We start from the raw sequence: 14208 nt of genomic DNA on the forward strand, positions 1-14208 counted from the left end.
AACTAATGGTTGCCAGAGGGAAGAAGGGTGGGAAGATGGGCAAAATGGGAGAAGAGGAGCAGGAGATACAGGCTTCCAGACCTCATGGAATGAATAAGTCACCTGGATGAAAGGTACAGCACAGGGAATACAGTAGTCGTATTGTAATAATGTTGTACGGTGACAGATGGTGGCTACACTGTGGTGAGCACAGCATAATGTGTAGAGTTGTTGAATCACCAAGTTGTACACCTGAAACTCATGTAACATTGTGTCTCAGGGCGCCTGGGTGGCTCAGTTGGTTAGGCGACTGCCTTCGGCTCAGGTCATGATCCTGGAGTCCCGGGATCGAGTCCCACATCAGGCTCCCTGCTCGGCAGGGAGTCTGCTTCTCCCTCTGACCCTCCTCCCTCTCATGCTCTCTGTCTCTCATTCTCTCTGTCTCAAATAAATAAATAAAATCTTTTTAAAAAACCCAAAAAGGGGCGCCTGGGTGGCTCAGTTGGTTAAGCGACTGCCTTCGGCTCAGGTCATGATCCTGGAGTCCCAGGATTGAGTCCCGCATCGGGGTGCCTGCTCGGCAGGGAGTCTGCTTCTCCCTCTGACCCTCCTCCCTTTCATGCTCTCTGTCTCTCATTCTCTCTCTCTCAAATGGATGAATAAAATCTTTAAAAAAAAAAAAACCCAAAAAACATTGAGTCTCAGCTACATTCAAGTGCATTAAAAAAGTACAGAAGCCCTTTCCAGAGTCCCCAGTCACCAATTTGCTGGTGTTTTTTTTTTGTTTTTGTTTTTGTTTTTGTTTTAAGATTTTATTTATTTGTCAGATTGAAAGTGAAAAAGAGAACACATGAGCAGGGGGAGCGGCAGGTAGAGGGAGAAGCAGGCTCCCTGCTAAGCAAGGAGCCCAACGCTGGACTCGATTCCAGGACCCCGGGATCATGACCTGAGCCGAAGGCAGACACCCAACCAACTGAGCCACCCAGGCGTCCCAATTTGCTGGTGTTTTTATTGAAAACCACATATTATCACATTGTTTTTGCATGAACACACATTCATTCTACTGCTTAAACTTGTGTGTTAAAACCCCAGAGGTCCCAACTTGAAGGACATTAAGTGAATTAATCAGTGCATTCAAAGATGATTATTTTCTGGCCCTAAGAGATACAGAGCCAACGCTGGGAAGAGGGTTTGAGCTCCCAGACCAGAGGCACTTCAGAGACCCTCTGCAGTTAAGAAAGGCCCAGCAAGGTGATGGTTCCCAGGATGAGAGAACTTACCGCATTTTAAAAGGAATATTCTTAAAACATGATAGCTAGAGCACCAAGACTTTTATTTGCCTGCAAATAAGTGCACTTGCAGATATGAAATCAGGATCTTTGCAAGAACCATGGCAGATGTAGACTCTGTCCTGTGTCTCTGGCCTGGTTTGGGAGCCAGGAGGGCAGCCCTTGTGCTACCAAGCAGTCTGCCAAAGTTAATAATTGGCCCAGCCGAGTACATGGCAGATCAGGCTGTTTTTGTATGCCTGTTTTTCTATTTTACGTAAATCACCCTGAATATGTTTGCATCAACCTCCTGGTGATGCACCTTTGATCAATAGATTTTAGACAAAAGTGGTTTTTGAGTCCAAAGATCAGGGCTGGGTTGACCTGCAGACTGGATCCAGGGTGTATAAAAACAGGGGCAAGGCGCAGGCTGATAGCAGAGCAATCACCACCAAGTCTGTAAACGCTGCAAGGGCTTAACGGAAGGCTGCCTGAGGAGCCAAGGAGGAAGGATGGAGCAAGGAATGAATGCTCTTCATGACTTTGGGATCCAGTCAACGCACTACCTCCAGGTGAATTACCAGGACTCCCAGGATTGGTTCATCTTGGTGTCCGTGATCGCAGACCTCAGGAATGCCTTCTATGTCCTCTTCCCCATCTGGTTCCATCTCCGTGAAGCTGTGGGCATCAAGCTCCTCTGGGTAGCTGTGATTGGAGACTGGCTCAACCTCGTCTTTAAGTGGTGAGTAAGAGCCAGACAGAGAGGAGCTCGGCAAGGGAAGAAGCCGGCATTCTCTCTGGAAATGTCTGTGCATCGGAAGTTGCCTTCTCTGTGCTATTCGGGAAGCCACAGGTTACTCCCCTCCGACTTTGGATCATCTACCTAAAGAGGGAAGACAGAGAAAACCCTGTCAATAAGTTGAAGATACAGGCAAGGCTATTTCATGTGGATGGAAGGCCAGCTGGACTTAGTGAAAAGTCTGAAGTATAGGTTATAAGCAAAGAAGCAGAGTTTTATTACTTTGAAGCAGAATAGGTAACATGAAGATAGATGTATGAAAGATGATGTCTGAAAACAGGAGACAGGTTGATAACTTAAAAACCCATTGCGTGGAAAAATGAGAAGTAACCCAGAGAACTGGGCTCCAACCCTTGTTCGGCACCTACCAGCTGTATGTCCTGGGCAAGTCAAAGCAACTCTCTGAGTTTCTGTTTTATAATCTGTAAACTTAAGTTATCTCTTGGACCTTAATAATAATTCTAGTTAACATTTATTGAACATTTAGTAGGTACTAGGCCATGTGCCACGTGCTTTGCTGTGGGGTAGTTACCATAATTAATATAACAGATGAAGAGACCGAGGCATTGAGATAAATGACCACAACTAGACCAACATGGCAGTCAATGGCAGAGGCATCATTTAAGCCCAGGCAGGCTGATTTCAGAGGCAAGGTTCTTAAAAATTATGTTATATTCAATGCTGATGAACCAACTCTCTCAGGGGGCAGGAGGAAGCCCTAATGTTAGCATTTGTCAATTTCTCCTGCATTTATATTCCCATTGGGGCCACTTTCAATCTACTGGTGGGTCAAGCTTGCCAAAATCCTAAATATTTTACAACTATTAGCCAGTACCTGTTGACTCTAGCACATTACCGGCTTGGCCTCTGTTTCCTCATCTACAAAATAAAGAGCTTGGGCCAGCTAAGACCTCTACCGTCCCTAAACTATCTATGTCTACTGTCAAGTGATTCTGAAGACCCTTCTAGCTCTAATATTCTTTGGCCATAAACAATAAACCATCTCTTAGTGTCCCAAAAAAAATTGTCATGGGGTCAAGAGGCCCAAGGCATATCGATGTGGTTCTGAAATCTCTGTTGAATAATCTAAATGTTGTCTGTAATGTCCCTTATACAACAGCATGACCTTAAAAAGTAAACAGATAAAGGGTTATTTTAAACATCTGATCTCAGTTGAAGAATCATGCATTTTCTCTGAGTTGGCAAAGGTCAGAGTTAGTGGCTGTCTCTGATTTTGGTGAAAAATCACTATTCCATCCCTCGAGGGGCTGACCCTTGACTTCTGTTTCCACAACGAAAAACATATCTAGTACTTTTAAGGGGGAAGTGGTTTGTCTGAGCTATACCCTCTTCCAAGGTAGAAAGGATACAAAGTAAGCACCTGAAGTTATGTCCTTACAGAGAGTAATTCTTAGGGCAAGGAGGCCACATCTCCTGAGGGTGCTTGTCCCTGGGGCTAGGGCACATTCTCTGATGTCAGAGGAAACCCAAGACTCCCTGAGATCTGAGGAAAGAGCATAGGGTCCTGGCAGGATTTGCAAGTCCAAGTTGCAAACTATAGTTCTGTACGTGTCCTTCCAGGACAAATTCTTCCTGGGGTTTAAAAAAAGTCACATAGCTTCCGTTAATAGGGATTTTTTAGGATCTTGAGTTTATTTCTGTTTGAATAAATAATACATTCAAATAGTTCAAAATTCCAAAGTTATATAAAGGATGTACCAGAAAAAGTCTCCCTCCCCTACCGCTTTCCAGCCACCCGGGTCCCCTTCTTGGAGGCAGCCAAAGCTAATAGTTTTCTGTTTAGGATCACATGAATCTTCTCCTCACACTACTCTCTTTTCTCAAAGGTGTGGGCTTCAGGCAAAAGGGTTCTTGCAGTAACTCCAGACGCTTGTTCTGCTTTTTTACAGGATTCTATTTGGACAGCGTCCATACTGGTGGGTCATGGACACCGATTACTACAGCAACACCTCCGTGCCACTGATAAAGCAGTTTCCAGTCACCTGTGAGACTGGACCAGGTGAGAGTCCCAGCCCCGGTAGAGACAGAAGCTGGGTGGACCTTGCTTACTGTGGCCACCTGTCAGCCGTCACTGCAGACGAAGCTGTCTTTGAGGGGACATGAGGAGGACTGCTCCTTCAAGCTTTAGGCATAGTCTTCAATAGGGTACAACTCCAGTTTAATGTAATTCAAGGAGGCCTTCCTGAAGAACACATTACTGCTACTTTAGAAATCTGCCTAATACTTCCAGAACCTACATTGCTAGTCCAGAGAGGCAAAGGTACTCTTATGGGCAAAGGGCTCATGAGAGTAACTGCATTATGGCCCTTTGTCCAGGGAGGGAGAGCAAGAGAAGCCTAAGCCCCTGGCTGTCCTTCCCCAAGGCTTGGCCAAATAGATGTATCTTCCTGAGCTGACTGTCCAATCCCACGCCCTGCTTGTGCTTTACTAGATACAACCAGACAGTTCTTGTGCAATCAAATGATAGATTAGATTTCCTTTTTCGGTAGGCAATAGAATATCCAACCTCTTCACTCACCCTTAAGTCTCGGTGCCAGCGTCCCTTCCTCAGGGATCCTATCCCTGACTCTCAAACTAGGGCATGGCCCTTAGTTATTTGTTCTCACAAACCCTTTGTTCACTTCGGAGCATATTCATTCATTCAGATGTTATTTATTGAGCACCTATGTTGTGCCAGACACTGTTCTAGGTACTTGGAGTACCTTAGTGAATAAAACAAATATTGCTGCCTTTGTGCAGCTGAAATTTTTTTTTATTCTTATGTTAATCCCCATACATTACATCATTAGTTTTAGATGTAGTGTTCCATGATTCATTGTTTGTGCATAACACCCAGTGCTCCATGCAGAACGTGCCCTCCTCAATACCCATCACCAGGCTAACCCATCCTCCCACCCCCCTCCCCTCTAGAACCCTCAGTTTGTTTTTCAGAGTCCATCGTCTCTATGGTTCGTCTACCCCTCCGATTTCCCCCCTTCATTCTTCCCCTCCTGCTACCTTCTTCTTCTTCTTCTTTTTTTTTTTCTTAACATATATTGCATTATTTGTTTCAGAGGTACAGATCTGAGATTCAACAGTCTTGCACAATTCACAGCGCTTACCAGAGCACATACCCTCCCCAGTGTCTATCACCCAGTCACCCCATCCTTCCCACCCCACCCCCCACTCCAGCAACCCTCAGTTTGTTTCCTGCGATTAAGAATTCCTCATATCAGTGAGGTCATATGATACATGTCTTTCTCTGTTTGACTTATTTCGCTCAACATAATACCCTCCAGTTCCATCCACATCGTTGCAAATGGCAAGATCTCATTCCTTTTGATGGCTGCATAATATTCCATTGTATATATATACCACATCTTCTTTATCCATTCATCTGTCGATGGACATCTTGGCTCTTTCCACAGTTTGGCTATTGTGGACATTGGTGCAGCTGAAATTTGAATGATGTGTGTGTGTGTGTGCATGTGCACGCACAATATACAAAATCATAATACATGAGTAAAAGATATAAGATATTAGAAGATGATAATGAAGAGGAGGAAGAGGAAGAAGAATGGGAGGAGGAGGAGAGGAGGAGGAAGGAGCAAAGAAGGAGGAGGAGGATGACGAGAAAAGGAGAGGCAAGGGGCGCCTGGGTGGCTCAGTTGGTTAAGCGACTGCCTTCGGCTCAGGTCATGATCCTGGAGTTCCGGGATCGAGTCCCGCATCGGGCTCCCTGCTCAGCAGGGAGTCTGCTTCTCCCTCTGACCCTCCTCCCTCTCATGCTCTCTGTCTCTCATTCTCTCTCTCTCAAATAAATAAATAAAATCTTTAAAAAAAAAAAAAAAGAAAAAGAAAAGGAGAGGCAAGGTTTTATCTATGGGACTCCCTGGGAAGCAGACTCAGATGTAGATTAGCATGCAGGAGTCCATGTTCCCATGTGTTGCATGCAGGAGCAACACATGTGGAAGGAAGGAACAGAAACCACCTGGGCAGGAGAAGTCTAATTTGGAATCAGTCTCAGCCAACCCCACAGGGAGCTCTGAGGCTGAGGATGGCCCTTCAGAGTTGCCCAGATTTGTGTCAAGAGGATCAGGCCCTTATATCCCAATTTAGAGCAGTGATTGGGAAGAGGCTGCCCCTGGGGAGAGGTAACCCTGATCAGAATGGCTCTCTTCAGCTCAGGGCAATGCTGGAAGAAGGTTGAGAGCTGAGGGCCATCCATGACCACATTCTCAACTGGGAAGATAAGTCCTTCAGTCTAGAAGGGAATCTGGGTCGTGCATCTCAAGACCTTCTATCTCTCAGGGTAGAATGATCAGGAAGTATGGGTTGAAGTATTAAGTAGGGTGGTCAGGGTAGGACTCCCTGAGGAGAGATTTGAGCAGAAACTTGAAGGAGGCAAGGAAATTAGCAAGTAAATTTCTGGTAAAAGAGTTCTCTGGCCAGAAACACCAATAGCACAAAGACCCTGAGGTAGGAGTATGTTTAAAGGAGAGCAACGAGGCCAAGATGACTGGAACAGAGTGAGCAACAAGGGAGTAGAGGGAGGTGACGGAGGGCAGATTGATTTGTAGTTATACACCCAGTATGCTGATTCTTTGTGTAGCGTCTAGACTGTATATAACTACAAGAGCTGGGGCCTTCTCTGGTTTTGCTTACCATTACTCCCAGAGCCTAGTACCGTGCTGGGCATGTGGTAGGAGCCCAATAGATATTTGGGTTTTTTTTTTTAAGATTTTGTTTATTTGTCAGAGAGAGAGAGTACAAGCAGGGGGAACAACAGGCAGAGGGAGAAGCAGGCTCCCCGCTGAGTAAGGAGCCCAAAGCGAGACTAGATCCCACGACCCTGGGATCATGACCTGAGCCGAAGGCAGACGCTTAACTGACTGAGTCACCCAGGCGCCCATAGATATTTGTTTGATAAATGACTAAATGGATAAATGGATGGATGGCAGGATGGGTGGATGGATGGATGAAAGGATGGAAAGATGGGTGGTGGATGGACAGATAGTTGGATGGATAGATGGATGGAAAGCTGGATGGGTAGATGGATGGATGGATAGAGGACATCCCATTACAATGTCCCAGATGGAGACTTTTCACCTTTAGTTCATCCATTCATCTGTTCCCTACCCTTTAGGGAGTCCCTCTGGCCATGCCATGGGCACAGCGGGTGTATACTACGTGATGGTCACATCCACCCTCGCTATCTTTCGGGGAAAGAGAAAGCCAACCTACAGATTTCGGTAAGAACTCAGCACTGGGGTGCGGGCAGTGACTGGGGTGCGGGCAGGAGGTGACTGTCTCTGTAACAGACACACCACTTGCTCTTCCTCACATTCCCCACAGCTGGCCCACCCCCCCTTGGGTTGGTACTGAGCAGAGTTGTGGCATTTCTGCTGAGGGCAAACATGAAGGGCACAGGATGTCAGGGCTGGAAGGGACCTACAAGAGCAACCCCTAACTTTATAGATAAGGAAACAAGGCCTAACAGGGTAAAGGGACTGCTCAAGATCAGACAGTGTAGTTCTGGCAGGGTTTAAATAAAAACCCATTTCTGTGCCAACCAAAGAGTTGCCTGGTCCAAGTTGAAAAACAAAGAAACGTATGACATTCCTACTACAGAGAATTCTGAGCATGCGGCCCCTGGGCAAATGCTGAATTATCACACATATAAAATGCGGGAACTTAACGTTCACGTGTGGAAGGGTTAAGTACGTTACACAGGCATCTCTGAGCTGTGTGGGTTACAGGCTTCAATTTACAAAAATTCCACTGACTGCACCTAAGTTGGCCAGGCCCTGGCGTCCTTGCCAGGCTGTTCTCCTTGCTAAAGTGTGCATATCTGGGTTCTGTTATGATGGCCTCTTCTGTTGCAGGTGCTTGAACATCATTTTGTGGTTGGGATTCTGGGCCGTGCAGCTGAACGTCTGTCTGTCCCGAATCTACCTTGCTGCTCATTTTCCCCATCAGGTCATTGCCGGAGTCTTGTCAGGTATCAGCTGCTCTGGCTCTCTCCCTTCCTGCCCCTCCTACGCCATGTCTCCCTAACTGGGACACCATCCCAGCCAGCCAGTCATATTCGGTGTGTAATCAATGCTGTTAGCACTTCAGTGGGCTACGAGTTAAGGGTGGGTGAAACCGTTCATTTCTATAGGAGGGCCCAGATCTACACAATTAAATATGTTTCAGAAAAGTTGCAATACTTCAAGTTAACTTACCAATTGAATTAGCTTGAAATTTCCTTACTTTTCATATTCTTTATTTTTTACCGGCCATTGGAAATGGCCCCTCATTAGTTGTTGTTGTTTTTACTATTTATTTATTTATTTATTTATTTATTTATTTATTTATTTATAGAGAGAGTTGGGGAGGGGCAGAGGGAGAGGGAGAAAGAACCTCAAACAGACTCCACGCTGAGCGTGAAGCCAGACGTGGGGCTCAATCCCAGGACCCTGAGATCATGACCTGAGCTGAAATTGAGTCGGATGCTTAACTGACTGAGCCACCCAGGAGCCCTGGCCCTTAGTTTAGTTTTAAGGGAATCTACCAAATTTAACAAATTAACAGTGTCCTAGAAAAGCTCTTTATTTGGGTAAATTAATTTTCAAACCCACAGTTGGTCTTTCTTATAGGTTCAGAGTTTTGAATACAGTTGATACTTGAACAATGCAAGGGTTAGGAGCATTGACGCCCCGCCCCGCTCCGTGCACTTGAAAATCCACATATAACTTTGACTCTCCCAAAACTTAATTACTAATAGCCTACTGGAAACCTTACCGATAACATAAACAGTCGATTAACACATATTTTGCATGTTATATGTATTATATCCTGCATTCTTACAATAAAGCAAGCGAGAGAAAAGAAAATGTTCTTCAGAATATCAGCAGGATCAGGGGCACCTGGGTGGCTCAGTGGGTTAAGAGTCTGCCTTCGGCTCAGTCATGATCTCGGAGTCCTGGGATCAAGCCCCATGTGGGGTTCCCTACTCAACGGGGAGTCTGCTTCTCCCTTTGCCCCTCCCTCCTGCTCATGCTACCTCACACTCTCTCTCTCTCTTTCAAATAAATAAATAAAATCTTAAAAAAAAAAAAGAAAATCAGCAGGAAGAGAAAATACATTTACAGGTCTCTGCTATATTTATCCAAAAAAATCTGCATATAAGTGGACCCACCTAGTTCAAACCCATGTTGTTCAAGGGTCAACTATACTTGTGTTTTCTTAGATCCCATTTATAAGGGGCAGAAAAGACTTAGGTTAAGTGTAAGAAAGACTTTCTTTACATTATGGGAGGTACTGGAATATAAGACCTTAGGGAAATTGTAGAAGACAGGTGGGAGCAGAACACAGTAGCATTACAAGAAAAGCGTTGAGTACAGGGGAGATAATGGTTTCATGACAACCACAAAAGTAATGCAGCGTTTAGTACCGGGTGCCATGTTTGAGGAAGAGCCCAGAAGCCATGTTACATGAAAGACCTGAGAAGGTATAGGTTAGAGATAAGAGTAACTGTCTTCAAATGTGCTCTATAAAGAGCTTCTAGATTTACAACTCAACTCCTACAGAAATAACTGAGACCAATAGATGGCATTGGGGGGGGTCACATTTCAGATTAGCACAAGGAAGAATTCTTGATAATCAAAGCCATTCAAAGATGAAATGGGCTGCCCAAGTGGGAGTGAGCTCTCTACCCCTGTGGGTATTCAAGTAGAAACATGAGGACCCCCAACAGGAAACATGCGTGCAGTGGGAGAATGTATGTGATAGGACTCTTCCATCTGAAAGAGTCTATGGCTGAGGACAGACTGGAGTCACTCATGGGAATAAACCAGGTGATGCTCTAATCTAGCATCTGGGATGTATTACCACAAATGGCAGGATGGATGATATGTCACTAATTGCTCCAAACCCCGCCCCATAGCTGAAGGTCCAGAGTCTTCCCTATTTCTCACAGTCATTCTTTCTTCCACACAGGCATTGCTGTTGCTGAAACTTTCCGTCACATCCAGAGCATCTACAATGCCAGCCTGAAGAAGTATTTTCTCATTACCTTCTTCTTGTTTGGTTTTGCCATTGGATTTTACCTGCTGCTCAAGGGACTGGGTGTAGACCTCCTGTGGACACTAGAAAAAGCCAAGAGATGGTGTGAGCGGCCGGAATGGATCCACATTGACACCACACCCTTTGCCAGCCTCCTCAAGAACTTGGGGACCCTCTTTGGCCTGGGCTTGGCTCTCAACTCCAGCATGTATAGGGAGAGTTGCAAGGGCAAGCTCAACAAGTGGTTCCCATTCCGCCTCAGCTGCACTGTGGTCTCTCTCATCCTCCTGCACCTCTTTGACTCTTTGAAACCCCCATCCCAAGTTGAGCTGATCTTCTATTTCCTGTCCTTCTGCAAGAGTGCAGCTGTGCCCCTGGCATCTGTCAGCCTCATCCCTTACTGCCTTGCCTGGGTCCTGGGCCAGCAGGATAAGAAGTCTTTGTAAGGGATGTGGAGCCTTCAGTATTCAAAGTCAGTGACCGTGCCAACCATTGAGGGTGGCTAGGGTCTTCTGCTAGCCCATTTTGAGGCCAGAGGTGCTAGAGTCAGCTCAGCTGACCCCTTCCTCCTTTGCAATTCTAATTGTATTGGGTGGGGTGGGTTTTTTTTGAAAAACTAATAAGGCTAGTTGAGAAAGCCTTATCTGTTAGAAGTTGGGTCCTTCTGGATTTTTCCCTGAAGACTTACTTGTTCTTCTTTGAGATATACAAAAACAAGACTTCCAGGTAGGGCCAGCTCACAATCCCAGGCTGGGGATCTCAACTGAGAATTTTCTACCTGTCCCCATCCTTACACAGAAAAGGGAAAGGAGCAGTGGATTTGATAGAGAAAGAAGGGTGATGGATTAAGGAAGACTTTTTCATATCCTGCACATCATGCAAATTATGTTACACCATATCTAAATGGCTTTGATTATATTTGAATCTTTAGGTAAGGGACTCTCAATAGTGAGGGACCAACTTAAAGTATAATTAATAGGTAGTTAGTGGGGTAATTCTGCTTCTTATATTTTTCTATTATATATCCATGGTCTTTGCATTTACTAGGATTTCCTAATGGCCACAGTGACCTAGATTTGTACTGGGTCAGAGCATGCAGATATAGTCAACTTCTCCTCTATCACACTAGATCTTCCTCCTTGTTAGCCCAGCTCGGCCTTCCCTAGAATTTTCCACTGGCTCCACATCCTGCCAAATACAGAGATGCCTAAATGCAGCTCTGGGGGTAGTGCTTTTGTATGGTTTAGTTAAACTCTGAAATCTTGGGCAAAAAGTCAAGGAGACGGCAAGGATTCCTCTCTCCAGAAGGTCACTCCAATGTTACTTTTGATTCCTAGAGGGTAAATATGACTCCTTTCTCTATCCCAAGCCAACCAAGAGCACATGCTTGGAGGAAAAGCCAGCTCTCCCTTGCCTGTTCTTAAGTCTCAGCTGATTTGCAGAATATGTCTTAAAAAAAAAAAATGCTTAAGCCTATTTATTTGAGAGTCCTTGTTTTTGCTACTAATTATATAGTTCACCATATATTACCATTCACACCAGCCATCCTGGTCATAACATCTTTGAAAAGAAAAATATATATGTGCAGTATTTTATTAAAACAACATTTTATTTAAGAATGAAGTCTTGCTGATTACTGTATTTTAGATGCAATGTGATCTGAAGGTTCTAATTCTGGCTCAGCTAAATTTCAAGCTCTTTTCTTTTTCCCTAAACAAATCATTTAGTCTCTGTGTACCTATATTTTCCCTTTGGAGAAAGAAAGTCTTGGGCTGGCCAGGATTGCCAGTGGAGCCAGGGGACCTACAGTGTCCATGGGGCACAGATAGCCTTGAGGGTATCAACACAGACACGATATCATTGGCCAAAATTGAACATTAGTTACCAGACCACAGGTCAGCATGAGTTGCTCTAAGGGATCAAGCTGCAACTTAAAGGCAAATACACAGGGTCATTACCAAACTAAGCAATCAGGGGATGTAAGTCATAGCAGCGGAAAAAGACTGGGTAGACTCTGGAATCCAGGAAGCCGGCATCAGCAAGGTTTGGGGTTATGGTTAAAGAAAGTCTAAACAGAGCAAGTCATAGCAGCAAGGAATGCTGAAGGGAGTTATCGAAGTTTTCTCTCCAAATGATCCATTTCATCCTGGGTGCAGGGCACCCCCTCCAAAGGCATAACCCTGGATCTACTGAGGATGATATCTGCTCACTCACTTCAGAACTTTGCATGTGTATCTTCAGGAAAGTTGAGTCCTCTTACTGGATTTGGTTTCTTCAGGGGGCATGAGATTCCTCAGAGACCAGGTCCAGGTTCCTTGCAAGAGGATTCTTGCAGAAAGTGAATAGTGCCCCAGCCCCTGGCAGTTGGTGAGGTTGATAGGGACACATGATAGATAAAATTTACTGAGTACTGCTTCTCTGCCAGGCTCTGTTCTATGCATTTTATTTATTCATACAATTAATTCACTTAATACTCCCAACATCTCTGTGAGTTGGGAGCTATAATTTATCCGCACATTACATATGAATAAGAACAAAGGTTCTTGTAGGTAGAGGGTTCTTATAGGTTCTTATAGGTATCTTGCCCAGAATGGTGAAGCCAGTTTAAGAACCAAGCAGCCTGATTCCAGAGTCCATACTTCACCCTGTAGCCCTGTCACAGGGATGGATGCAAGTAGACTGGTGGCTCTTTCTGGCTGGCTCAGTCGATGGAGCCTGCGACTCTTGATCTCACTGTCCTGAGTTCAAGCCCCACACTGGGTGTGGAGCCTACTTCAAATTAATACATCATTGAAAGAAAAAAAAAAAGACCAGCGACTGTTTCAAACCTTCCTTCAGATGCCAGATACAAGTTTGAATTCAGCCCAGAGAGAATTTGTTTTCTTGCGGTTGAAGGAATTATAAAACTTTGAGTGATCTTCCCAGTGAGCTAGTCTTAGTTTCCAAGTATGAAGATACCATATTTCAAAAGCAATTTTACAACATAACTCTTAGAACTAACCATATTGGTTTAACTTTAGCTCTTTCTTTTCTTTCTTTCAAAAAAAGAGTTTAAGAGTCATGCTCAGACTATCTAGGTCAGACAGGAAGTAACGGACTATTTCTACAACGGAGATAAAATGAGAAGACAGAATTACCACAAAGAACTTTTGGTACACATCGATGTACAGGTGTAGAAAATGAAGAGACTGTGAAAATTGCTTAGGTCAGAGAATCCACAAAGACAAGATTGCTACCTTTCCTTAGGATGGCCACCTGTCTCCTCGAGAAACAGTGCTAAAGGCTTAGGATTTGTGATGGGAAAGGCTGAGCAGAAAGAGCATCAGCCCACGATCAACTCCTAATAGATCCTCGAGAAACAGTGCTAAAGGCTTAGAATTTGTGATGGGAAAGGCTGAGCAGAAAGAGCATCAGCCCACGATCAACTCCTAATAGACGGTAGCCAATGTGTTAGCATATTCTGATCACTGACCCGCTGCCCAAGTTACAGAGGTATGCTTGCTTTAGAAATGACTGGTGAGTCCTCAGGATGAAAGTAAACATAAGTGACAGATGACAGTTTTAAACCAAGATCCAGGGCGCCTGGGTGGCTCAGTTGGTTAAGCGACTGCCTTCAGCTCAGGTCACGATCCCAGGGTCCTGGGATCGAGTCCCACATCGGGCCCCCGGCTCAGCGGGGAGCCTGCTTCTCCCTCTGACCCTTTCCCCTCTCATGCTGTTTCTCTCCTGCTCACTCTCTAATAAATAAATAAATAAATAATCTTTAAAAAAAAAAAATAAAATAAACCAAGGTCCATGTCATGTCACCACATAATTTGATAGATTGTTCTAGCAGTCTATCAGTTTTGAGGAAGTACACTTGGGGATGATACACACACACACACACATTATACATTTGTATTATTGCCCTAGGAAAACAGATCCGTTAAGAAAGTACAGCTTTGGGACGCCTGGGTGGCTCAGTTGGTTAAGCGTCTGCCTTCGGCTCAGGTAATGATCCCAGGGTCCTGGGATGGAGTCCCGCACTGGGCTCCCTGCTCAGCGGGGAGCCTGCTTCTCCCTCTCCCTCTGCCTGCCACTCCACCTGCTTATGGTCCCTCTCTCTCTCTCTCT

The 14208-nt window shown here is 44.9% G+C and overlaps 1 protein-coding gene across 2 annotated transcripts; it reads left to right on the forward strand.

Annotated features, from left to right (window-relative positions):
• Positions 1-1634: 1634 nt before the first annotated feature.
• G6PC1 (glucose-6-phosphatase catalytic subunit 1) lies at positions 1635-10605 on the forward strand. Of its 2 annotated transcripts, none has more exons than XM_021681665.1 (5): positions 1635-1989; positions 3957-4066; positions 7193-7298; positions 7932-8047; positions 10030-10605. In XM_021681665.1, exons 1-5 carry the CDS (start codon positions 1760-1762, stop codon positions 10539-10541), a joined length of 1074 nt encoding a protein of 357 aa, XP_021537340.1. In that variant the 5' UTR covers positions 1635-1759; the 3' UTR covers positions 10542-10605. The 2 variants fall into 2 exon arrangements, with proteins under 2 accessions (XP_021537340.1, XP_021537341.1); XM_021681666.1 differs by having other exon boundaries at positions 1760-1989; positions 3957-4072; positions 7276-7298; positions 10030-10045.
• The last annotated feature ends 3603 nt before the right edge of the window (positions 10606-14208 follow it).

This window comes from Neomonachus schauinslandi, chromosome 15 (assembly GCF_002201575.2).
Source record: "Neomonachus schauinslandi chromosome 15, ASM220157v2, whole genome shotgun sequence".
In the NCBI taxonomy this organism is placed as follows: Eukaryota; Metazoa; Chordata; class Mammalia; order Carnivora; family Phocidae; genus Neomonachus; species Neomonachus schauinslandi.